A 27593-nucleotide genomic window follows, 5' to 3' on the forward strand; every position below is an offset into this window, starting at 1 on the left:
GATCACCATTAAAAGTCAACTTTAGTGCTTGAGGGCGCTATCCACTGACCAGCAATTGCATTCTGTTTTGTCATTGACGTTATTAGGATTGCTACAATGTAACAGCACAAGAAGACGCCACTGAGAGATTTTATATTCATTGACACAAACATGCTGCCAGATGTAACTTAAAAAGTTTAATAGTATGCAAAGCACATAGGAAAGCTGAAATACATTACAGTAAATGATTTATTTCTGATTTATTCCATTCAGTAGACTTGCTATCTATGATTTGTTAGCTATCTCTACCATTAGAAGACAACCAACAACCCCTACACTACAGAGTAAAGTGCATTGAGTAAATTTACTACACTGCTGCGAATTATGGTGGCACAAATTGACAAGACGATTTTTTATATACATATTCATTTTCAAACATCTCTCGAGTTTTAACTGCATTGTATGCAAAAGTACATGACAAATATGTTCAGTAACTGTTTGTTTCTTCTTCAGACATGTAAATATGATTTGTAGCTAGCAACCCCAACCGTTTGAAGGAAAACCCTACTACAGCATGTCGAGGTATTAAGTTGTACAAGCTAAGCTTAAAGTTATTAGCTAGCTGACGAGTGAAAATATTTACATAGAAATATAGATGGCCATATGGATTAGAATTTGGTATTTATTGTGGATTTTAATTTATAAAACAATTTTATCATGGCTTCCTACTTGAAAAATCAATGTGAAACAACATATGCCAAGTCCTTGTTTGTAACTCAATCAATGGCAAAAGATTAATAAGTGTGTAAAATGTTTGTTATTGTATGTACAATAACAAACTTTTTTAACACATTTTTTTTTAAGCTTTTTCCAATGTATATGTTGTTTCATATTGATTTTTCAAGTAGGAAGCCATAATAAATTGTTTTATAAAAAATAAAATCGAAAATAAATACCAAATTCTCATCCATATGGCCACTTGTAACTACACTAATATAATACATGTCTTCAACAGCACTGAAATTGTATTCTGGTATTATTAGCACACTTGATAGCATAATAGTGGCTTCCTTAAACATTATCGTAAACATACAATAAATTATGTCATCAAATTGTGTGTATGTTATCCATAGATGCCAGGTTGCAGTTCTGCCAATAGTGAGTGATAGTTTAATATGGTTCAGGACATAGAACACAACATACTGTATACATTTTTATCTACAGCAAGAATTACACCCCGAAATTTGTCAACTCAGCTTATTCCCATTTAGTGTGAATTACATCACTAAGATATGTGGTACTTTAATGAATTGTCATAATATACTCTATAACAATCCAGCAAAGATATCAGTAATATTTCACTTTTCATAATAAGAAAATCTGTTTAAATACTAGTAACTTATACAGTATAGCAAGCCAGCCATGGATTTCAAAACAATCACCCTAAAAACAGAAAATATATCAGTGTCTTCAAAATGAACAGAATTGCAAAACATTACCACTGTATAGAAGGATGAAACTTCTCCTTACTCATGTGTCTTATAAAAATAAATGTATCCACTTACCCTTATAAATATCACCAAGGCAGATTGTTAGTAAGCTAAATAGAAATTAATAATAATAACATTATAAATTTTCCAATTTACCATTCATTATTTATCTGGTTGGCATAGTTTCCATTATATTTTGTGGATCTGATGTTGTCTAACTTTATTCGAAACTGAAGTGATTCACACATTTTGGCAAAGTATAAAAGGTTCATGATTTCATTTAGTGTTATCTCTTCAGTTGTGCCACAATAAGATATTTCTTTTTATAAATCTGTTGCACCATCATTATTTTTCCCATTCATATTTTAATCCCAAACCAACGTGAGCCTTTAAAGCCTACAAATATTTCATCAGTCTCTGTTCAACTGTCTGTGAAAGGCTACATAAAAATTTACATATTAACTTTACAATATTTCTCTTGAATAAAATATTCCTTTTTGTACTAGAGGGATATTTGTTTGTATACAAAAAAAGTACAATTTGGGAAAACAGGAATATTTTTGTTATGTTTCATGGGTCAGCTGGCTTCAATTAGGTGTGATAACAGTTTAAAGGCCAATGATTCAATGCTATGTTCTCACATTCGTGTTATCTTATCAGTGAAACCATAGGGACTAGACAGGATCATTCTTTTGTTTGAAATCACCAGTTCTTACATCTTTGTCAGATCACCATTTCTTTCTCCAACTTTTCAAACCTACACTGACATGTAATGGGTCGTTTAAGACATACAGATATTCAAGTCCATTTTCAAATTTTAGTGATAGACCAAACTTACATTAAGTTATCTTTGGAATGATAGCATTCTCTTCATGTTTGCCTTAAATCAAAAACATCTATTCACAGTGAGGATTGAATTGGAGTGTTTTCATCTCAAAGTGTTTCAGTGTTAATTATATAAGGTGAGTTTACTACATAAAATATATAGACCCAAAATATGGGCATAAATAGTTCATAACCAACTACTGTTATAATAATAATAATAATCGGTTTATGTTCTATGGTGGTGGTCCTTGTGGTGGTGGTGGTCCTTGTGGTGGTGCTAAGGCCTGTCCTAGAGTTGTATCCCTTCTCCTGTTATAATAATGTAGTTAATGATTTATGGTTGTGGGGCTTGTGGTGGTGGTTGTGGTGGTGGTGCTGAGGCCTGTCCTTGACTTGCATCCATTCTAGCATTTGGTGAAATTCCTCTCTTCTGGAAGTAGTCTGTTACTTGTTTTGGCACTTCTGCTAACACATCTTTAGCTAATGCTGCTGGGCTTGCCTGGTATACAAAATATCAAAACAAAATATTGGAAATATTTCATTTGTCCACTTTTAAAATGAAATACAAAATTTAATTGCAATTGTTATTCCCTTTTGTAAGTTACACACTTTGAGACTTAGCTCCCTCATTGATCAATCAAACTAATATATACCACTACCATTTCGTTCTGAGCTTTGAGATTGGATCCTGCAATCATTCTGGGTTATTTTCCACTTGAGAAGGAGCAGGAGATTCTGTTGCAGCACATATTCAATTGGATAATGATAGAGGACTCTTTCGTGTTCTACCACGTCAGTATCTGACCAGAAACCATACTTCTAATGACATGGGTGCAAGCACTTGAATGGTGTTGTGTACTAAAACTGCATACAATGTATTGTATTATTAAGAACTTCGTTACCTGACTTCGAAGATTGAATTACAGGTCAAAGTTCAAGATCTTTCAGAAAAATATATGTAGACTCTTTAAAGGAGTCTCTCTGTAATCAGCCTTTTGAGTTAAGGAAATATCCCTGTCTCATTTATAAAGTAGTCTGTAAGGTATGCTGTGATGGGGCGCCCTCACACATCGGTTAACCTGAGAGGAGGCCGGTGAGGGCAGAGTGACACAACATATCTTACAGTCCATAATTGTTTGAAGAAAATCACAATATCTTACATTTTTGAAGTCTCTGAATGGAACAAACTGTACGATATCTCTGGCCACCTTTTCACCTCGTGTTGTCTTCAGCACTCCATCATCACCATCCAGTACTCTCATGTCCGAGAAGTCAGCATTGCCAACGCCAACTATGATGATTGACATGGGGAGATGTGATGCTTGGACAATTGCTTCTCTGGCTTGGTCCATGTCTGTTAGTACACCATCCGTCAGGATAAGAAGGACATAGTATTGCTGTAAGGGAAGAGAAGCCAATATAGAGTAACTGTGTTTTAAATATAAAGATTGAGTTCTGGTCTTCTTTTTTGACTGAATATTCACCCTACTTGGGCTAAATAAAAAATGCTATTTGGTTCCGGTTACCCAACCCCACCTAGTTTTTCACGCCAACCCAAAACTGCTTTTACGTATTCGAGGAAAATAATAATAAAATTGTGAAAATTGTGAAGTCTCACAAGAAATAGTGGGTGCGGAAACTGACACAATATAAAACTATTTTTCCAATCTGTAATGGCTGTACATCTGATAGGAAGAAATAAACAACAAAAAGACCATTTGGAAAACAATGAAAAACCTGAACTAGACACTCACACATGAAAAAAAAATTTAATAAAATAAAATGAAAAATCTACCTACCCTACCTATTTTAAAATTGAATGTAATCGAAACCACACAATTTTTTTTACGCCTTATTGACTGAATATATAATAGTCGATTTTCTGGTTCAAAGCTGCACTGCGCAAGACAACATAGTTTATGGTGTTTGTTTATATTTGTTTTATCTTTATCACAGCTGAAAGAATATTTTCATCATAAAATGATGGAAAGACATGTTGACCTCTTTAATTGTGAGTGATTTTATAGAACAAAGACTAAACACCATCAATGGCAGAGAAGTATTTTAGTGGTAAACCCAGGGTATGGTCAGGTGACAACCATTCTCAAGAGAAGCACATGCAAACCCCCTGCACATACAGAATCTATAGTGGCACTGTACATTACATTCTATGTCTTTGCATGCTTCCCACTCCCTGTGATATGGGCCGACAGATCAGTTCTTATGTCATCTTTAACAATGGCTAAAATCTGTCTGTTTATAAATATATTTGTTGACATCCTACTTACTGCAGCACCTGGTAGTTTCTGGGCTTCCTGGGCAAATCTTATCATATGATAGATGATTGGAGACACATTGGTTGGTCCATACAACTGGACTTGTCTTATACAGTTCTCATAGGCTTGAAGTACACCTTGAACTCCTGTTGTAACAACCCATAAGACATTTACGTTACTGATTGATTCAATCTACATATAATACTGTTAAATTTGATCCAGTGGTTTTTGAACTGAATTCACATGCATGGACACATTTGCATGTGCACCCACATGCACGCACACACATACACACACACACACACACACAATGTCACACACACAATGGCACACACACTTGATCATCCTTATAGCATTTATGAACCATCATTCAGTTATGCCAAAGAGTAAATTGTAAAATTTGTATTTTTGGAGTACCATTTGCCAGAATTTTATATGGTCGCAAACACTCTCTCTCTCTCTCAGCCTCTCTCTTGTCTTAGAAAGACTAAAATAGCTAATGGTCAAAGTTCTTACCTGCACAAAAAGGGTTACTCATATTAAAGTTGACGGCAAACTCATGAGAAACACGATAGTCTGGAGGAATCTTGGCCCCAAATCCTAATGCTGGAAATAGCTTGTCACTAGAAAGTATGACAATATTTAATTGCTATAACAGTAAATCAACACTACAATGACAGTCTACTTTACAGAGTGTGAAGTGAACAGTATAGATGAGAACTGAGAAGATGTAAGTAGCATGTACATCAATCTGATTGAAATCCGATGTGGTGAAAGCGGCTAGATATCCTTATTTACCTCTATTCATCGTGTTGTAACGTTTGTTTTGTTCAGAGTGATCGTCGCCTTCCCACGGCAATCACTCCAAACAAAACAAACGTCACAACACGATGAATAGAGGTAAATAAGGATATCTAGCTGCTTTCACCACATCGGATTTCAATCAGATTGCATGTACATCATCTAGTGGTAAACATCAATTGTGAAGCAAATCGTAATGACAGCCAGTGCATTATATGTTTGGGTGCTAGTGTGGTGTACTTTGAGTAGTTGTTGAGGATTTGTGGTGTTCCCTGCAGCCATTATGCAGTGTATACTCTTAGGAGTGTAATGAATGCAGCATAAAACACCACAGACACAGGTGCAAATACTTAAGATTATTCACAATGGCACTTATGAGTCATGGTCCAGGGATCTCTTATTCCTACATACTGTATACATTTGTATGTCTTTCCTAATGATGCCAGTATTATTGTGCATATGGAATGACTTGCATAGAAGTATTCAATAATGTTTCTGATTTTTGGTATCAATGTGTATCATCATATAATATTGAGGTTTAGAAGCACATTGCTGCATCATAGTCTCAATGCATGCATCATTCCATAGCAGACATCTGCATTTGTAGAGGGCAGTCTACACATAATTGTAAATATGTGTCAAGTTTTTGTCATTTTTCTTCTATCAAATATCATAATTTTGATATCAAAGTGGAGATATATAATAACTGTAAACTAATTATTGTATTTTTCTCTTGGGTACTTTGTCTAAAATACTGACAAGTTTGGAAAACAATGGCATGCCTTCAGCCTTCTGTTCAAAAGATGTGAACGCATACACACACGTTCCACTGACATAGTGTTACGCCCTCGTGCACATATGCATAGAGCGTGCAGATAAAAATCTCAAATATATCTTATTGGATCACCTGTCATAGTCTTGAATGACATTTCCAACTGCCACGATTGCCTGGGCATACTCATTAGGACCATATGGATTGATATAATGAAGAGACTTCACATTGGCTGGATTACCATTGGATGCAGTGAAATCAATACCTACCTGGGAAGGAAAATAACATCATTTTATACTTCATCCAAGCCAAGTTGAATGCATTCAAACAGAAAATATGGACGTTATGCCCTGCTCATTCTATGTTAACTTATGTCTACATTATTGGTTCTGTGCATGGTTCTCACAATATCAGTCAAAAGATTCAAAATCACCATTACCTTTACTCATTTTACATAAATCATTCTTGAAATGGTATAATAATACTATTCTCCAAATACTGTCACTAAACTGTAAATTTTGGGGAAAATACTTGAGATGAAAGAGTTTTCTTGCTACTTGTCTTGACTTGTAGTGGCAAGGCCCCTTAGTCACATTTTCATCAGCTGAGTGAGTAGGGAAATAATATCTAATTATACTTAAAATGCATTCCATACTCTGGGGAAATTTCAACAAACTGTTTTTTCGCTATACTAATCTGTACTCTTGGTGAAGTAAAATACTACAGTTACCCAGTAACATTCAATTATTACAAACATAAATAACCAGATTAATTTTTACCGGTACCTATACTCTCCATTCAAATCAGTTTGTATTTTCTGAACAAAAAGTTCAACCCTGGCGATTCTTTGTATTGTAGTTTCCCAAACATTGTACAAACTGTGGATTTGTGATTTTTACAGCAAAAATGGCCAGCAGTCAAACAAATATGACAAACAGCAAACACAGAATTATACATACAACAATATTACCTAAGTAATATGAAAGTACACTCTGTAGTTGGTTGGTGCATATGATGGACAAATGAATACACAAAGGGATGAACAAATTAATGTACAAGCCTTTTCCAAGTACCTCACTATGAGTCTTAGAATAGATTACTTACTGTGAAATTCAGTTGACAGCCTCCAAATATATAATCAAGGAAGGAATATTCTCTTGTCACCTGTAAAACAAAAAATTCATTATAGTATTATAATATTTATCAAATCAGTATGCATCCTCCAATTATAGTAACTAAATTGCATAATTCAATTTTTCACACTATACCTTTAATGTGATAAAACAGCAAACAAGAGATAGGTTATAAAGTTATATATTAAAGGTTGATCATGAGGCATCAGGTCATGCTAATGATCCTATAAACTTAGGGCATTTTAGACTTGTTAGTTTGGTCATTTCCTCTCAATGAAAGTGATTCTCTCTGAAAAATCTTGCATGTGTTTGACATTTTATACATGCTTCATCTAAATCCTGGTAATGCCAGCACCTGTTCGGCAGACAATAGTAGATAAGGTCACAAAAGCAGTATTTTCTAAGTCAAACATGTTGACTTTCATGTAAATAAACAAGGCCACAAAAAAAGCTTGACTATAATCACATGCTTGACAACTGTTGCCATGCTATCTTCTGAGATTTGCTTAGCTATTGGACATAAATTCTCTTATTGTAGTATTGTCCTCACTGGATTACTCTTTGAATATCAACATGAAGATTGAAGTACAAATTATATATCATAAGAAGATAGAGAAGATATGTTGGGGAAACAGACTGTACGTTTACCTTGCATGATGTCATAAACACAAGACCTGAATTGGTATAACCTTTCTTTTTGGCTTTCTTCTTAGGATGAACACACTGCCACTCCATCTAAACAGTTGAATTAAAAAAGACAAACATTTATTGTCAATTACAGTGTTATTGACTTCTTCTTCTTATGTCATTCACAGTCTAGCTGTGGTGACATGACGAGTTTACTGCATTGTGCACAACATTGTTATCGACAATGACATGTATTGGATGTAATAAAAAATGACATGTATTGGATGTAAAGATGCAGTGTATCAATTGTGTACTGTCAAACTTAATGATTGTTACAGTATAAGAATTTCAGTAATGGTATAACGCCCTCATACTAATGACAATAACAAAACATTATAAAATTGACTAGATTGTCTAGATGTAATGATGAGGTATTGTTATCATTCTTTAAGTTGTGTAAATATTAACAACTACACAATAACAATTTTTTTGATATCTCATTTCTCAAAATTGTTCCACATTAAAGGTGCAGTCTTACTAGGTAATTACAATAATTTGGACACACAGCTGTAACTTTTTTTTTTTTACAAACTTAGCTCGTTTATATTATCACGTGTTACTTTTTAATAATAACAGAACTTTATAATGACTCTAAAAGTGTCAGTGTAAACATTTCGGGTACTTGCATTTGTACTTGCAGCATTTTCATTCACTAGACTCATCATAAAGTATGCCAGTAGGTAACACCATATAAGCACTCATGCAAATACCCCGAGTAAGCAATACTGGCATACAAGTATCACACAGTTCTGTTCCATGAACACATCTCATACCTGTCTGTTTCCATTGTCAATTAGTTCTTGTACAGATGTATAGAATTCACCAATCAAATCATGGCTTCCGTCACTGTCCCAATCGTAACAGATTACCTGTACAAATACAACCACTCTCATTGGTCAGAGTTAACGACATTCAAAAGGGTTATATCAGCACCAGTATGTCTACATGTAATGATGTAGTATTACCATTCTGTAAGGTTGTTAAAAAATGACAACTACACAAGAACAAGCTTAAGTTAATTTTCATATCTTATTTGCCTAATAGTTCCACATTTAGGGTGCAATCATTCTAGGTAATTAAAATAATGTGCTAGCAAGTTTACCATGTTAGACTTAGTTTTGTAGAGGGGCATGTCAGTGTAGGTAGTACTATCATCATCATAATAATAATGATGATGATGATGATGATGATGATCAAGTATATTTATAATAGGCCTGTTGTCCAGAGATCTCTTTTTAACTGTAAATGTTCATATCAACCTATGCTATTTTGATAGAAAATAAGATCTTGAAAAATATTTTAATATGAAATATCAAAAAAAAAAGAAATTGTTTTAAACCAAATGATAGTATTGTTTTACATTTGCGTTTTCTGTATCTATTGAAGAAGAAAACTAAGTAAATATATTTTTAAAATTTGGAAGATAACAGTTATTGAATGGTTAGTTAGTTAGTTAGTGAATTACAATTTTGCTTTTGATGTTGACATACACTCTTAGAGTCTTAGATTATGTGATTTGGACAAGCTAGAACAGACAACAAGACTGACACTTCACAATACTTACAGCTGAACATCAGCTCCATCTTGCTAAAAAAATCTCCCACCATGCACTGTCCTTGGATATGCTCACCATTTTAAGAACTTGAAATACAAATAAAGCATTTTACTTACCTTGATCTTTTTCTCAAAGTCACCATTACACATTGATTGCACAGATACTTTAAAAGGTTTCCATGTTGGATTTATATTATTCTTAATATACTGCAAATATAACCAAATAATCTGTCAATATCTTTACATAACTGTGTTAGCACATTACACTATAGAATAGGGAACCTGTAAATGAAGTCAATATGTAAATGTGCTATCACTGAGATGAGTACAAGAGATACATAATTTATATATATACTTAATCCAAGGAATTAGGAGACTTTAATCATTAACTCCAGAGTTTCTCCTAATTCCTTGTAGTATTGCATTGAGCACTGTTCTCTCAAGAGATGCCTTTTCCAGAGTGTCGCCTTTGTTATAATTTACATACAGTGAATATTCTGTAAATATCTATAAACAGAAAATGCTGATACCTGCAATTGTGGGTGTGGTTAAATCAATTGGTTGCTGTTGACAGCATTACAAGCGGTTAGTGAACTCGCAAAGCAAAATCACAGATTAGGATTTGAAGAGGCTATGCGACAGCAATCATGATTTAAGAAGCCTGATAGGGCTGAACAAAATGATGTATGTTACAGTCTGTGTTTGAATGAAGGTAAAATAATGAAATCTCACAAATCAGTGTCTCTTTACCTCTGTCCTGTGAACCAGAACCCAGTCTCCACTTCTATTTCCAGCTTTCCAGAATTCTAGATAAGGGTCAGATTTTCCAAAGAAGTCCTGAAATAAAAAGAAGAGAGAGAGAGAGAGAAAATTCACTTTATTGCTTTTCTGTATTAAACTTGATTGGTCAAGTACAAAGGGATATACTTTTGAAAAAAGTTTCACTTGAACTCTTTTGTTTTCCAGTCTTTGACCTTGGTCATCAAAATACTAAGTACAGTTTATTGGAACCAATAATACGGGTTGCTTTGACATTTCAGTCGACTTACTAACTTATGTCATGGAATTATTTACATACAAATATGCAGCATGCCCGATTTCAGTTCCGCCAATATCTACATGTAACGCTTCAGTAGGATATATACCTTTGAATATGCTCCCAAAATATGTACAAACTCAGTTTACATCCCTTTAAATCTTATTTTACCATTCACAGGCCCGAGTTATCATTTGAACAGAAAATATGGATTATATACCCTTGTCATTCTATATCACAACAATCTGTGTCTACGTCACTGGTTCTGCAGTTTTTGAGTCAAAACTTTCCAAGTCACCATTAGATTTCATGATTTTCCATAGGTGTACAATTATGCTATTTCCTAATATTTCTCTTCATTTAGCCAGAAAATGTGACATATGGGTTTGTCACTACTCGTCTGGTGACTCGTAGTGACAAGGCCCCTAAGGTTACTCATATTTTCCTTTGCTGAACAAAGAATAATATCTAATTATACTAAATCTTACCTTTTTATCTAGCTTTGTTGCTCTGAAAGACATGTTGAGGATGTCATTGGTACCAGACATTTCTTCAGCAACAATCTAATGGAAGGTAAAAATACCAACAAATTGGATTTGTAAATCAGTGACAATCGCTATGTATTTGTATCAAAACATTAAAAGTTAATTTCTACACATGCTAAGAATGCATTATGATGCATATTGAGTACCAGACAAACATGCTCACTGTAGACATTAAATAACTTTAGCTTTTGGGTAGTATATAACTGTTCAGATCTGAATCATTCTTACATGAACAAAACAAGTTGTATGTGTTTGAACACGAAATACAGGTATATCTGACACACATTCTCAATTTATTTATATAGTTCATTACACAGGCTGTTCACAGGCTTTGTTTGATGACCATCGTCAAGAAATCGATTGGAAACTGTAAATTCTACACTTGTAAATCATGGTTTCTTGCTTCATATAGTCTGAATGAAATAAACCATTTAAATGAAATAAACCATTCAAATGTGCACCTAGATGGCAGACATGCCGGCAAAGATGTTTTCATGTCAGCATTTGATGTCTGCATGATGGCATATTAGTTTATCTGATTTAGACAAATGTAATATGGAACTAAGTTCATTCGATCTTGTTGACTGAAAGTTTATCATGTACAGTTTGTTATTAGTTTCGGCAAAGAGCCAGTTAACAGTATCTTGCAATGTGCTGTAAATACAACTTCACACAACCTTGCAGGGAATACTACTATTCATCAATGTGAAAACACAGAATGTCTACACAGTGTAAAACTTACATTGATGTTAAAATACTTACTGTTATAGCACCACGACCAGCTGGCTTGTTATGTTTCAGAACTAAGGATTTGGTGTATGTACCACTTGAAACCACCTACAAAAAACATACCAGACATGTGAATGAATTGAGAAGTATGTCAAAACATCTGTGAATCTTTGGTTACTGTCACCAAGATCCTAGATGTCTCAACAATACCCAAGATGTCAGCAAGATCAAACACAGTCAACTTCATACCAGAAATGTGAATGAATTGAGAAACATGTCAAACATCTGTGAATTTTTGGCCACTGTCACTCCGATATCGAAACCACACACAAGATTTCAGCCAGTAAACCTTATACCAGACATGTCCTAAATGGCTCCAGGTATCACATAAGTCCTCTACCATAGTTTTAGAAGATTCATTTGACCCAGAAGCCCCTGACAGTAGGTTAATAATGGGTTACCAATCAGAGTCAGTGTTACAAAGAGTCTGATGCCTGAAAACAGAATTCTCACCTCCCATCCATGACATAACTCTCAACCACAGTATGCTGTAGTTCTTATACAATGACTGATTTGCCTCAAAATGAAATAACATAAATCCGTGGTTGTTTCGATGACTTATCTAATGAGGATAAAATCATACTAGGGTGTATATATTTACATGTCACAACACATTTCCAAGACAACAGGTACCATAACCTTGTCATCCTCATCACACATAATTCTACTAACCTGTCCAAGAGTTGTTTCGTGTGCTCCAAGAAAATCATCGTCATCCATTGACGTTGTAGAATTATCAATGTCATAAACTGCAAACTTTAGTTTTTGAACTTCTTCAAAGAAATAATCCACCACAAATGGTTTGGAAAACTGTGGATTCAGACTGTTCATCACTCTGTCGGTTCTATCAAACTAAAAATATGAAAAAAAATCTGTTATAATTGTGGATAGATGCACAGACAAAGACAGCTGGGACCCATTCCAAGTGTCCCCGCTGGTGTTTATAATGCCTGTTTGGGGACCAACAGCTGATATGAGACTGGAAAGGTGAGAAATTAATATTTATTACACTTTGAACATAATTACCATTAGCATTTGATGATCCATATTTGGCAATACATAATTACAATGCATAATATACACATTCAATGTCACTATTCTCTTTAATTTTTTTGTATATTTATTTTCCCATCAGGAGCAGTATAAGGAAGCCACTTACAGATGAGTCACAAAAATTAATAACTAATTTGGAATTGTGTTTCCAGTCACTTTAATGAACAGATTTATGTCATAAACTCATAAGTTATAGACTAGTCAAACAGCGTTTGAACATGTACATGTTTTAGAATACCTACCTCATACCATCTTGATCCTTGTTCCATCAGCAACACCACCAATGGGTCAGATTTAGATGTAATGTCTTTATCAAGCAGGTTCTTACACGAAATCCTCAGTTCAACTTTGCTGGCAGGATTGCCAGCTGTCCCTGGTGTCATGGCCGTTGGATATGCCATCCTTGCAAAATGAATTCTTTCAAATGTTCTCAGAACTGCTACAAAAATCTCACCTCACAAATTTTCAATGAGGTAGATTAAAAGAGTTGATTTACCTAAAACAATGAGTTTTCAACAAAAATTAGTTGTAAATGATGAAACATATTTAGATTCTGTGTCGAAGTTTATGCAATACCCAACACTAAATTACTACATGTATCATTGTACAGGGGGCATGCACTAACACTAAATGTCAACGATCTGATTTCAGAACAGCGCCCAATGATAAAATGTTGCTAGCACATTTATCATATAATTGTTAATGTTATATCTCATTGTTCTTTCTAGATAGGGTTTTACTGAAGCTATGAGTTTCTTTACCTGCCATAGAAAGTTCTGGGGATCGTCAATGGGTATTGGTAAGGAGTCAATATGCTTTTTACATTGAATATCTCAAGGGACCATGTTGTTTTGAAAGTGTTTAATATGGGATTATCGTGTCTTGGATAGATTGGTGATTGGTGAACTACATCTTGTCATTTTTAAACAGTATCACGTCAGACCTTCACAAGTTTTTGTAACCCATTTCTTACCTGCCTCTTTTATTTTTATTTTACTTGAATGTGGGTGATACTTCCATGTATGAATGATATGTCAGGGTACTACTACTACTACCACTACATCAACATCCACATACATGTATGAGGTTAAAGGAAGAGAAAATCATTTTCCGTCTCGGAACGCTGGAACCCCTTGGAATTAATAGATTATTCACGTCATTCCCAATCTAATCACGCTTATTTTATATTTCAGGCTTGTTCTTTTTGTTCTGTCACATAACATTCAGATATATATTCAGGTGTTTACCTAATTTGTCTTGCCTATAAATGCCTTGAAAAAGAATTTTTATTCGAAAAGTCGTATTTTACATCTATTTATTCGGACTGTCTCACAAGTTCCTTATGCATTTCACATACAGTGTCACTCAGTGACAAAAGTTAATGTTTGCCAGGTGACCTCTCACAGAAGGTTTTCTTTACATAGATATACAGTACGTTAATACTTCAGTATTTTGCTAAGGTTGATGAACCCCAGTAAAAGAACGGAGGAAAACTGAAAGTGGAAGAGTTTCCCATACAATATCTACCGAGTAAATGAACACATAGTAAATATGGGTGTGACAAATGCAGTATTTCGCCAAGTATTAGTAATGAACTCGGTTGCATCGATCAGATGTTTCACCAGCCCGTAACAAAATGAGTTTTCTACATTTGATTTCTTACCTGTCAATTATCGACTTCACCTTTACTAAGCATCTAGTATGTGTATTTCCACCTTCTTTTCTTCTGCCGACGCCTGCACTTCGTGAAAGACCTGTCGTAGTCCCACCGCCAAGCTGTCCCGCATCAGGAAAGCAGCGATATACTTCCGTATGTTTGCGCGTTTATTTATATCATGCATTACTCCAGTAAGTGAGTACCGAGCAACTACATAGCATAACAGACCCAATATATCATGGTAATTCAATCCATCCATCCATCCATCCATCCATCCATCCATCCACTCACCCACCCATCCATCCATAAATCAATTAATCAATTGATTAATATCAATCAATCAATCAATCAATCAATCAATCAATCAATCAATCAATCAATCAAATATGCCGGGATGATGTTAACCGTGTTTTAAACGATTATGATGAACTAACTACCTTAGGATGAAGCTTATTCAAATGAATATATTTCACACGGTACGTAATTCGCAGTTGAAATGAATTCATGAATTGAAATTTCTTGCTGTGGCCGGCCTGGCATCGTATCTATCTATCTATCTATCTATCTATCTATCTGTCTGTCTGTCTGTCTGTCTGTCTGTCTGTCTGTCTGTCTGTCTGTCTGTCTGTCTGTCTGTCTGTCTGTCTGTCTATCTATCTATCTTTTATTTTGACTTTTTCTTTTTCTTTATTATGTTTTTAATATTACCATGTAAATTTTTAACATAGTTTTCACATCAAATGATGATAATTTACTTCTATTTCCGTGTAAATTTTCTTAGTAGCTTTTGGTCAACTTTTCTTTAAACTCACATTCCACGTCTTTTGAGACTGTAAGTTGAATTTACACAGTATAATCTCTAAATAAATAAATCTCTAAATAAATCTCTAAATAAACAAATCTCTAAATGAATAAATAAATAAATAAATAAATAAATAAATAAATAAATAAATAAATAAATAAATAAATAAATAAATAAATAAAATAAAATTCCGATCTACCCACCCTATTTTGTGAAGTTATGTTATTAGAAAAAAAAATTTGTTTGCCTAAGATGATTACTGACTGTTTTTCCATTGTTCTACTGGTCACTGACTGGTTCAGTAAAATATGACAGTGTGGGGGCCAAAGAGACGAAAACTGTAAACTTAAACATCTCAGACAAGACTAGTTTAATTTCGAAAAAAATAAAAAGACAGAGTCTGCATACGTTAAGGTAAAATAACAAGAACACGAAACTGTTACAATGGTATATAATAACACAGTCATAATTTAATAAATCATAAAGAATAATTATATCATTCTCAATTCTCACCAACTTCAAAGCAACATAGAGGTTTGTCATTACTTTATCACGCCCACCCCCACCCCAACCCCGCTTTCGTGTCAATATGCACGAGAGACGAGACGAGACGAGACGAGACGAGGTGTGAGTGACGTGATCTGATGAAATGAGAAGATAATTATTAAGCCGCATATGTAAATTTACACCTCAATATATTGAACATGTAGTATCGTCAAAATAACTCATCTGGCAACACAAATGACCAAAGAAAAATCTTGAAAATAATCAAAACACAAAACAATTTAACAAGAGTGAGGAGGAGCAAAACTTTCTTAAACTTGACTAACGTGCAAAAGTCAGAATGGAAAATGAATGTACATCTTTATTAAATTTTCTGTGAAAACAGCTGTGAAAGAACTAAAAGCTACCACGCGTACCGTTTAGTTCGAGTTTGTAGTCTAGTCTGTCCCAAATCATTGTGGCTACTCCTCGACTATGACAGTCTTTGCACCAAAAATGTCTGACTTCATCAAACACTGATTTGAATAGTGATTTATAAACCATGACTTTGACAGCACATTAAGTCTCAATCTTCTCTCAAGTCAACTGGTTTAATCCAAGGAGTACCAAAGTCATACATCAGGGTAAAAAGTCAATGCAAGATATTATGAAATGAAACGGCAAAAGGGCCTAGCGCCATTTTATGGGTTTTTCTCTTTTAACAATTTTGATAATTTTAATATGATTTCTGATCTCAGTCACGAAAGGCCAACCTTTCAAGATTCTGAAATACAACCAAGCAAATTATGAATTAAAGTTGGTTCGGCGTCAAAATATAAAGTGTCCAGTGAAAACATCTCCTAGCTTTCGTTTCTAGAAATTGCATATTTGTCAAAGACCTTGGTGATAGATTCCGATTGTTTACTGTTTCTTCTCTGATCTCACCAATGGATGCCATAAGCGGAGACAGACATGGGTAATGATGACTAAAGATAAATCTGCCTCAGAGCCATGCGTAAAGGCATAGTACCAAAAGTTGCGTTATTGGCCTTTTTCTCAAAATGGCATTTTCGTCATTAGACCCGTTTGGCACTTACCCCTTCAAACTGAAAAATGTTCATGCCTTCAGATCACCGAAGCCCAGCATAGATCTGGACCGAGCAGCGACACCTTTTGGGTTTATGTGTCATCGATTTGTGATCAAATTACATATCAAACAGATCCTTGACTCCGTATAGAACCACCATACACCGTGACATTACTTGAGACATATCGCAGACCTATCATAGCCTTCACAATTACAATTTAACTTGCCAATTTGAACGTGTACGTGTTTGAGATAGATAGAACCACAGATCGTGTCGATCCGATCATCGAGATTGTAGGAATTAGTATTACAACACAAACTAGGCATTGCCTTCAAACGCTTGTTCTATTAGATCAATGCTAGTTAATTCTTCAGAAATGACAGTCCTTGGACCTTCGGATGTCTTAGTCACATTTCGTACTCCATTACATTTATAGTGTCGTTCTTCAACCGAAGGTGTTGAGGTTTGCCTTCTTGGACGTTTCTTTTTCCTACCACAACATGTATTTACATTTCTGGAATGTTTGGTTTCTCGTCTACTACCAGTCCAACTGTGGTTCGATCTAGGAATAGAAATTATATACATAGCTGTGAAATTGTAAACATTTAGCGTTCTTGTCGACAGAGAATTGGACGAGTGGCGTAATATTCCAACAAGGCGAACCTCGCTATAAAAACAGTACAGCACCCAACAACAATTATCAATTTCTCAAGTAGTATAGTAGTGCGCATAGTTCGCTCTCAACATGGAAAAGGACCAATAATCAATTTTGTTCTCGCGGATTTCTAATATTATATTTCAAATAAAAATTTTAATAAAATTATTGTTTCCTCTTACTGTTTTTTTTCCTATTTCATACCGTTATCACTGTCTTATCAGAGTTTACCAGCTTTGCATTCATTAGTAGATTGCTAATCGTAGAACAAACTCACGGGCTAATTGCCCATTAAGATGTGACGAGGTACACAGACCCGTGTACCTTGTACCACAGACAAGTATAGATCTACTGTGCTTGTACTGCCATCAGTAGATGTTTACACTCACTTGCAATGTGGGCGTGAGTTTGTTCTAGGATTAACAATCTATTAATCAATGCAACGTTGGTAAACTCTGAGACCGTGATACACGGAAAACAAAGTGAGAGGAAACAATATTTAAAAACTTTATTTGAAATATAGAGAAAATAATATTGGAAATCCGGAAAATCGCGAGAACAAAATTGATTATTTGTCCTTTACCCTATGGTTATATTACAATATAAACCAGATAAGTTGAAAAAAAATTGTCGTCCGGCTCGACAAAACTCTTTCTATAAACATGTCTATAAATTTACTTTCATGCTTGACGAATATCTTACTACCATTACACTAAATCTTATCGACTGGCGCCACACAACGTCACATCTTTATTGTTTGGCAAGTATGTTAGCTACATTTTTATCTACTGACATGCCTGCAATGGGTAAGTAAACGTTGTTACAATGTATGTGATTCGGTGATGATCTGCAGGACTATGGTAGCTCATGCACAGAAAGTGTAGCTAAACGAGAAGTCGTTATCACAGTAAGAGTTTTGTTGAATTTTGTTTCAAGTCAACTGTCTTCCATAATGTAGTGCGGCCAACTATTACGGATGTGTAACAAGCATTCAAACTAGTGACAAAAACAACAAAATAAAAATGAAAAGAAAATCTAACTAAACTTATACTACGGTATTCTAATAGATGACGATGAAGAATTTTTTTTGGAATTCAAATGACGATGGTGCTTTCTCGTCGGGCCCGTTATGTTATAACTTAGGGTGACTCTATTTTTTTTTATGTTTCTCATTACTTTTTCATATCATCTATGGGTTGGTCGGTCGATTTTTAAAAAAAAAATTAAAAAATCTTTTAAAAAATCATCTTCTTCATGTTTCTCTAAATTCGCCCCTCTCCTTTTCCTCCTCTTTATCTTCTTGTTATTGGATTCCTGGTAACAAACCCTTTCCCAGCTTCTCTACACAATTGGCATGTTCTCAGGCCCCCTGCTTGAATAATGATAACTTCCACCATGAAAGAAATGCTCTGTTCGTGAACAAGAATCGTCGCCCGCAACCATGACTGTAGATGACGTCAACAGTCCAGACACTCGCTTATTCTTGCCAGAGATGACGCTGTTCCAAAAAAAATATTAAGGGCTGACGAAAATAACATTTTATATTTTATTTTGATGTTGGAGCTGAAAATTTGGGTCAGTCGGGTAATGAGAAACAGGGAAAAAATAGTGTCACATAAATAGTAACTGTAAAACGTACTTCCACTTTATTGTGTTAATGTAAACACATGCTTTAACTATAAACCATGCATGCACCTAAGATTTCCTTGTATCTTTCACAAAGAAACACTGCATTTGGTCTCTTTTACATATAAATCAGGTAGCACGTGCAAGTTTAGGAAAACATTAAAATATATTCATGATCATTTTTGACAAATAATTTATTCAAAATAATCACCTAGATATGTATTAGTTTAAAAGGAACACCAAAAGTTAATTTCCTTGCTGTGGATAATTCTAGTTTCTTTCCGTGAATACCAGAGGTGATGGTCATACTCCAGTTATTTCTGTTTTTCAAATGGATACACACACAGAAATGGACACAGTGACTTGAACGTAATTTGTATCCAATTTCTGAAATATACACTGTCGTCGCCGTTGGCCCCGGTACGTGCTATGACCCCGTGTTACTCGGGATGCAGTCTGCAACTTTATGGTTCCGTACTTCGCCGTTACGTTTAAAGGGCACAGTCTGTAACTTTGTGATTGTACACTATCCTTATACCGTATTGCAAATTTGCAATATCCAAAACAATGTCATTTCATAGCTAATAACTTGTAGAGCACTAATCAGGTATTCAGATGATGTACTGGTATTTTGGTAAAAATTGCAGTCTTTGATCAATGTGATTAAAATCTACTGTGGTGAAAGCGGCTAGATGCATTTATTTACCTCTATTTCCATAGTTTTGTGTGGTTTGTTTTGTTCTGGGTGGGAAGGCAGCGATCAACCAGGACAAAACAAACGATACAAAACGATGGAAATAGAGGTAAATAAAGGCATTTAGCCGCTTTCACCACATCAGATTTTAATCAGATTGGTCTTTGCAATTGATATACATCATTGTGGATACACGAACACATTTATCGCGTTGTGTCCCACATAGTTGTAAATATGTTTTATGTACTTGCGTTATGTACCTTTCATCCAAAAGAATGTAACCCCCTCCCTATTACAGACTGTGCCACTTTATTGCAAATGTCCAATGGTACCATGACAACATTGATTTACTTGAAATGGATTACGTCGCAGAATCACTTATTTTGTTCACAACACATCTTGAATAGTCATGGGCGTCGTTTTCACTGGAGAGACGAACAGTGATGAAATCGAAACTCACAGATCAGTCAAGGTGGTATTGAACACAATAAGTGATTAATGTGTTTCGCACTTGGTAAGCCAGTCAATAAAATAGGTATCCTTTCACATTACAACTATTAGTGAATCAAAGCAAGTTAATTATGGATGCCATTTTGTTCCTCCTAAGAGTGAACCCTAATGGAGGAGCGGAGACGCTTTGTCTATTTACATGTACTATCTGTGTTCTGTGTTCTTGGCAAATTGGGTTTTATGGTGTCACCTAATTATGATTCATGCAAATATATGCACGTGCTGTGAATACATTCTTTATCACTGCGAACGAACAAACTAATGCAAAGCATGGCTGCTTCCACTCATGCATTATTGGCATTTTCCCATCCACGAAAAATAGCTTTCAAAAAGACACCGACCTTTGAACAGTGACGTATAACATTCTTGGCTCTAAAAAATTCTGAAAATGGACAATTGCAATGCAGAATTGACTACCATGCTTTCAATATGATGATCACAACAACGTATAAATATAAGAGATGTTTTGACACTAATACGTGTATGTTAGCATTTATCAAAAAATCAACATCATCACTTTCAACTACTTGGAGCATTTTGAAAAAAGAAGCAAATTTGAAATGGGTAGTTCGCTGTGGATAAAAAAAAACTTCGAAGGTATCGTTTTCGAAAACACCTCAACAGTAGTACTAGCACTTGGTATATGAGCATATTTTGTATTAATTTTAAGGATCTCTGACCCCCATCTACCACAAAGCCATCGGTGTATTTATATGGTAACATGGACTTCCAGTATTTATAACTATAATTTCCATGAATAAGATTCCAACTGTAGGAGGTCGTACTGTTAAAATATGTGAGCACATCATGTACGCTCTAAGTTTTCATTGAAATAAATTGTATGTTATCAGAATAGCAATTGTGCATTATAGCAAATTCGTCATTTCATATCATATTGGACATATTGTAACAATAGAGTCAGCGAACACTACGATTTTATCTACATATTGCATAAATCCATTCTCAAACTATACTTTTAGTTCGAGTGTGAGTTTTTTCCACTAATCAGTTTATCAACCTAACTTCAATATACCAGTGATACGATCATTTAAATTTAGCGTTTGTCGAAATATTTTAATGTGCATATGAATGAGTGCTTATATAGGGCACAACTGGAAAATAAAGAGCGGCGAACCAATGCATATATCTTCCTTACCTGTTAGAGGAAGTATGACGTCTCTGACTCTGACTTTGACTCACACTACGAGTACCTTGTGACTGATGGAAGTGTTTCTTTTTTGCCTTAGAACGAAGCATCATCAGTACCATAGCAACGGACCAAATCACTAAGGCTGAGAGTCCCATCCCAGAAAATATTGCGACATATGTTGCAGAAGACAGTGAATCTAAAAAGGACAGAGTTCGTCATTGCGAAACATCAATAATTAAACTTGACTGTCTGTCTGCCTGTTTTATCAGCCTCAGCTGTCTGTCTGTCTTGTCTCCCCCACCCTTCCATGCCCTCTCTCACTTAGCCCGCCTCTCCCCCCCCCCACACACACACACACTCTCTCTCTCTCTCGCTCTCTCTCTCTCTCTCTCTCTCTCTCTCTCTCTCTCTCTCTCTCTCTCTCTCTCTCTCTCTCTCTCTCTCTCTCTCTCTCTCTCTCTCTTTCCAAATCAATAACTTGCACCAAAAAGCAACCTTCGTTCTACCTTTCTTCATCGCGCACCGATAAATAACGTTAAACTCTTTACCATAATTGGCTTACTTACCACAGGCCAATTCATCGCTTTTATCTGAACAATGATTTGTATCATCACATAACATCCATTTTGGTATACACCAGTGAGAGGCACAGTGGAAATCACGTGGGTTCCTCTCACACTCGAATGTATCATCTGATAAAAAAAAAGTGAAAAAGATAACAATTTTTCGCTTTTGCAACTGAAGTATTTTCTTCAATTGGTTCCGTTATCGAATGTTATTGCTTCTCGGTAACGCCAACTTTTAATTATCATGAGTATACATTTATGATCATTCATTCATTAAGTTTGTATGGACTGTAGATGGAATATATATGTGACTAATACGTATACCTGCTTCGTTGGTGGTGATGTTTGTTGCCTGTCTATAAGACAACTTCAGTGTCAATATTGTGGACTGTTTGTCACACAAAAAAATGAAGAAAGTAACGTTGATTACCTACGAAGTAGAAGACTGTAAAGCTAGCCAGAAATCCATAGCTGGTTGATTCACGTGTAGAATTGATACTATTGACGAACTTTAAATGGACGCTGGAAGACTTAGAAATGACTTCACCACTTGCTTGTCCACAAAACTGACCAAGCACGTCTTGCTTTCCATTTCCTTCCGTAATTTGGAGACAATCTGACGATTCCCCTGATGTAGAAGAAGGTACAATTAATATGAAATTGTTTTCAAATCAATGTATCATATTATATTGTCCCTATATATTCCTCATCTAATTGATGCATTGAGAACAAGTCTATTAGCATCTGATTAATATTCTTTCTCCAGAATACAATAATCAACCACTTATGGGCACTTTCAATCGTTATTATAACATATAACACCTAAAAGCATGCTAATGCTGATAGGAACAGAATTGAAGTTCTTGGTCCTCACACTTTTAAAATCAGTGTGGGATGGAGAGTGTAACATACATATCACTAAAGTGTATTGTGATCCTTCACTGCAGCTTTACGCAGTGTAGGCCTACAAACATGCTCGCCAACTAGAGCTGATTTTTCTTCAGCGACCCTGCGACGGTGCGTCATAGACTGTGCCGTAAAAGAGGCTGTGGTTTACGACCTTGGCCTACAAACTATTATCTAGTAAGTATTCATGTCATTATACCATAGACGTTGGAGTTTCTCGCCAAAGTTTATGGTCATACATACCATTTTCTTGTTTCAGCACAGATGAAACTTTGATGTAAATTCTATCGGTGGGATCATCACTGATAATATCTAGTTGGCAAGATGTAATATTACTCTGTCGGTGTGATTTAGGATATCCATCGTGTGATGTAATATGGCCACCACGGCTATCCAGAGGTAGTCGTATGCGATTATATTCTGTACACACTGGAAGTAGGAAAATATGAATTAGACAAACACCTTCTGATCTATTTTTATTTTTATTTATTTTCTTGGCAAATGTTATAAATTTGACAACATAATATTCAGGTTTTGATAATCTCTTTCAAAACTTACACTTTACAAGTGAAAATCCTGCAAAAGAATAATTGTTATCCAAGGTTTTTGAAATGTTGCATTTTATCAGCAAAACATATACTTAAGAAAGGGTGAGAAAATAAAAATCCTAAACAGACCAGGTGTTACTAAGAATATTCACACGACCGAAATTGTTCTGCCGAAATTATTTGAACAACTTTTTCGTACTCTTGTGATAATAATTACAGGTACTTCGAACTAACGTTTTCTTGCAAGCAGCTGTTCATATATGATACTTCGGTAGGAAGAGTTTTGCATTCATCACGTGGTGGGGGTAATGTTTTAGAAAAAGGAAAATGAGGGAGGGAGACTTTTAGCACAGCGGACTTGGCGGAGGGTCACATTCTATCATACCACAGACCGGGCTTGATTTTCCCTACTCATCCCTCTTGTAATTACTGAAGGCTCCCTAAACGTATATTGAAATTATTTATGTAATTCCAGCTTTAAAAGATTCAATGCAGAACTAAACTTTAGAATACATTAGTCCGTGAATACCTGCGAAAGGAACAGAAGGTGGCTTTCTCCGCATTATGTATTTAGTTCTGAAATAAAATTCTTCAGTGATACTTTGGACAGCAATTTCAACATAGATGTAATTCCCTCGAGATGCAAATCCAATATTTGGAGGAGCATGTTGTTCGTCTCTGCAGAATCGCGAGATAACAGGTGCACTTTCATTGCGGCCGTCGAAGAGGGCGACATACTCCTCGTTGCAATTCCCTGGATGGTTTGCTCGAAACTCAATATTGTGAAGCTGTGAAAGGAAAATACAGCATTAAGTTGGTTGATTGAAATGGATATAGGACAGGGCAAATTTATTCTAAGATGTCCTGTTTCATTTACCTTTAAGTATTTTTCCAACGTGGCAAAATAATAGAAGCTAGGTGTGTTGTTGTATTTCTAGGGTTTCTTGGCTATGCAATTAACTGTCATATCAAGGTTTCATCAGTATTTCATTCTTTTGATATTACCTCAATTCATGAATAAATTTCTGAATTACAACCGGTTTAAGTCAAATGTTTTAAAGGCTAGCTCAAATAAAGTACATTTGAGAGGAGAATAAAATAAAACCTTTTCCGAGCTACATGTCTTCGCGAATTCACGTGACAAACAATATAGCCTCATTAGCTTCAATTCTCAGTTTTGATAAATGACTTCCTGCCAACCTTTCTTATTATACTGTACTTCCTTTAAGGAAACATGGCTCTACCACCATTATATCAGAGCACCTAGATGAGTATTTCCATCTAACGAAGACGTTATAGTGCAGATGTGTCCCCTAGAGTAGTGAACAGCCATTACCATGTGAAAGTACAATGTAGGTAATAATGAGCTGTATCTTACTAGTACTAATTCGACCTTTTAAAAATGGCTGTTTGTGTGGATGTTTTCAAACAAAAATAGCAGTTCTATATCATTACCTAAATCGATATCATTGCAATGAATCTAAATAACATTGCTTGACGGCGGTAACATTGTTGGTTCTCGAGGGTTAGAGGGACTCTGAAACATGATAAACGCATAGTTAGATGCGTTTTCTCTATGTCGTTTTTATACAATTTATTCATTTTGCGTTGTGGGTGGGTTGGTGGTGGGCATACTATATACGAAAGAAACAGTGAAGAAACTTTCCAAGTTGAAGCCATGTGAATACGTTGTATGAACCCTTAGGTTCCAGATAAAAAGCTATAATAAAACAAAACATTTAGGAACTTCAACAGTGATCGGTGTTAGTTGCCAGAAACTTTATGAAAATTGGGGGGGGGGGCGGTTGATTCAAGGGTTATATACTGAATATCTATACATATGAAATGTATATCGCGTTGAACTTATTGCCCCAAGTCAGACAAAAATATATGCGTATGTAATGCTATACTATAGGCAGAACTAATACAATTTAAAGTTAATTTCAAAATAGCATTATCAGTTACCTAGCCTCGTCTGCACGTAGGTTGAGTAACCAAGACTACCTCTATGAGATAATGAATAAAAGAACAAGAGACGTCAGTGTCTGTAACTGTTACAGCAATTCATTTCCACTCTCTCTTTCATTACAGGTAGTATATGACATAGTCAGTCAGAATTAGGACTAGTCTAGTTGTTACTATTTGTATTGGTGAATTGCCAATCAGCACAAACGGAAACAGGACGAACATTCTTTCTGTCTAGTCGACTAAACACACACGAGTGTAGCTTTCTTTCTGGCTGCTTCTTCGTGTAAATTAATCATCAACAAGAACGGCCAGAAAATGGGATGAAAATTATTCCTGTTTGTAAGACCGACACGGGTTGGGGGGGGGGGGGTAATCTGTAAAATACGCCATGTGTCTGTCTGTCTGTCTGTCTGTCTGTCGATAGATGTTGATTTATGTATGTATGTATGTATGTATGTATGTATGCATGTATGTATGTATGTATGGATGGATGGATAGATGGATGGATGGATGGATACATGCATGCATGCATGTATCTATCTATCTATCTATCTATCTATCTATCTATCTATCTATCTATCTATCTATCTATCTATCTATGTATTGTGTATGTATTAATGTACTGTATATATATATTGTGTAAGTCTTCCTACATTCTTTTGTGTTATATATTTTATCCATCGCCATCTTTCTTTCTCGCTAAAATAGATAGCGGACTCACAATCGAAAGACAGACGTTATAACGATCTAATTAACTTAATTACATACCATACTGTTATGGGTCTCTATTTCCAATAATAAAAGCAAATATCCAAACGGATCAAACCTGAACTTACCTGACACTACACATGTTGTGTGGGCGTTGCCTAGCAACAAGTGTGATTTATCGATCGATACTCATAAGGGGTCGAATATATCGCCAAGGCAAGATAGCATTAAGAACAAATGTTCAGGAAAATTACACAGCATATCCGATTGTACGGAGGAGTTACAGAGCACATAAGGTCGTTATGTGGCCCAATAAAAAGCCAGCGGGCTTCAAGGGGAACATTGTAAATTATCCGAGTGCGTGAGTCGGAAACAAATTATCAAGGTCGTTTTATCTTGAAATTATTTTCACGGGTGGCATACTGGCAGAAGAAATAATTTGGCTGTTTCAACATACGGACACGCGAAGTTTGTACCAACAATATATGGTATATAACAGAAAAGCGCATACAGAAAAAAAAGCGAAATTAATTTTCAGAGAATATGTTATTGACATTGGGTTTGCCATTACCTCGATGTGGTGTCCTTGTGGAGCACTGATCAGAAACCTGCATGCGCTTCGAAGACTCTGTTCAGTTGTGTGGATGCGGACAGTCCCTGCTGACTTTGTCATCACCTGAAGCGTTCCATTATGGCACGCATCTGTGACAAAATTGAGGAAACGAAAGGTACCGACAAAAAAGAACGACACAACATAGTCATGACAGTTGAAATATATCCAATGTCGTGTAAAATATATCAAGAGCTTGTCATTGCAATTATCTTGTGAAATGACAGGAGAGAGGATTCGTTTAAGGGCTAGTAATGCATCGTTGAATTAAACTTTAATGCGCCATTTATAATATTCATCAGGTATTCACAGTGTAACGCACAAAGCATGATTTCTCGAATACATTATCTGAAATTCTGAGTATCACCCAAGTAATCCATCATTTCAAAACTAATCATTGTGAATTTGTGGACAAAGTTAAGTAAGTAAATACATACTGTTAATGGCACAATACGAATTAACAGGACCACTTAATAATGTGCGTGTGAAATATGTGTAATGACTCGACCGACTATTTACACTAATGTCTAAGTAGAAATGTATGGACTCTAACTGACCCTTTTGAGATATCTCTGATAGAGTTAAGACGGATTATTTTGTTTTTGAGAATATGCTTGTGCTAGTGTGACAGATATGGTCATTATTTATTGAAAACAATATTTTTTTGAAAATAAACATTGTT

At 35.3% G+C, this 27593-nt stretch overlaps 1 protein-coding gene and 1 long non-coding RNA gene across 2 annotated transcripts; both read right to left on the reverse strand.

Annotated features, from left to right (window-relative positions):
• Positions 1 to 898: 898 nt before the first annotated feature.
• On the reverse strand, positions 899 to 14729 carry LOC144437854 (copine-3-like). Its single transcript, XM_078126884.1, has 15 exons — positions 14604 to 14729; positions 13183 to 13436; positions 12560 to 12739; positions 11861 to 11935; positions 11042 to 11116; positions 10268 to 10354; positions 9635 to 9724; positions 8737 to 8832; positions 7925 to 8011; positions 7248 to 7307; positions 6279 to 6412; positions 5087 to 5193; positions 4583 to 4716; positions 3455 to 3691; positions 899 to 2793 (listed from the first exon to the last, which is right to left on the reverse strand). Exons 2-15 carry the CDS (start codon positions 13339 to 13341, stop codon positions 2629 to 2631), a joined length of 1686 nt encoding a protein of 561 aa, XP_077983010.1. The 5' UTR covers positions 13342 to 13436; positions 14604 to 14729; the 3' UTR covers positions 899 to 2628.
• A 2238-nt stretch (positions 14730 to 16967) lies between these two features.
• LOC144437121 (uncharacterized) lies at positions 16968 to 22185 on the reverse strand. Its single transcript, XR_013480991.1, has 4 exons — positions 22172 to 22185; positions 21612 to 21801; positions 20797 to 20837; positions 16968 to 17532 (listed from the first exon to the last, which is right to left on the reverse strand). It is a non-coding gene; the product is annotated as an uncharacterized LOC144437121 (long non-coding RNA).
• Between the last annotated feature and the right edge of the window lie 5408 nt (positions 22186 to 27593).

Source organism: Glandiceps talaboti, chromosome 7 (genome assembly GCF_964340395.1).
Source record: "Glandiceps talaboti chromosome 7, keGlaTala1.1, whole genome shotgun sequence".
In the NCBI taxonomy this organism is placed as follows: Eukaryota; Metazoa; Hemichordata; class Enteropneusta; family Spengelidae; genus Glandiceps; species Glandiceps talaboti.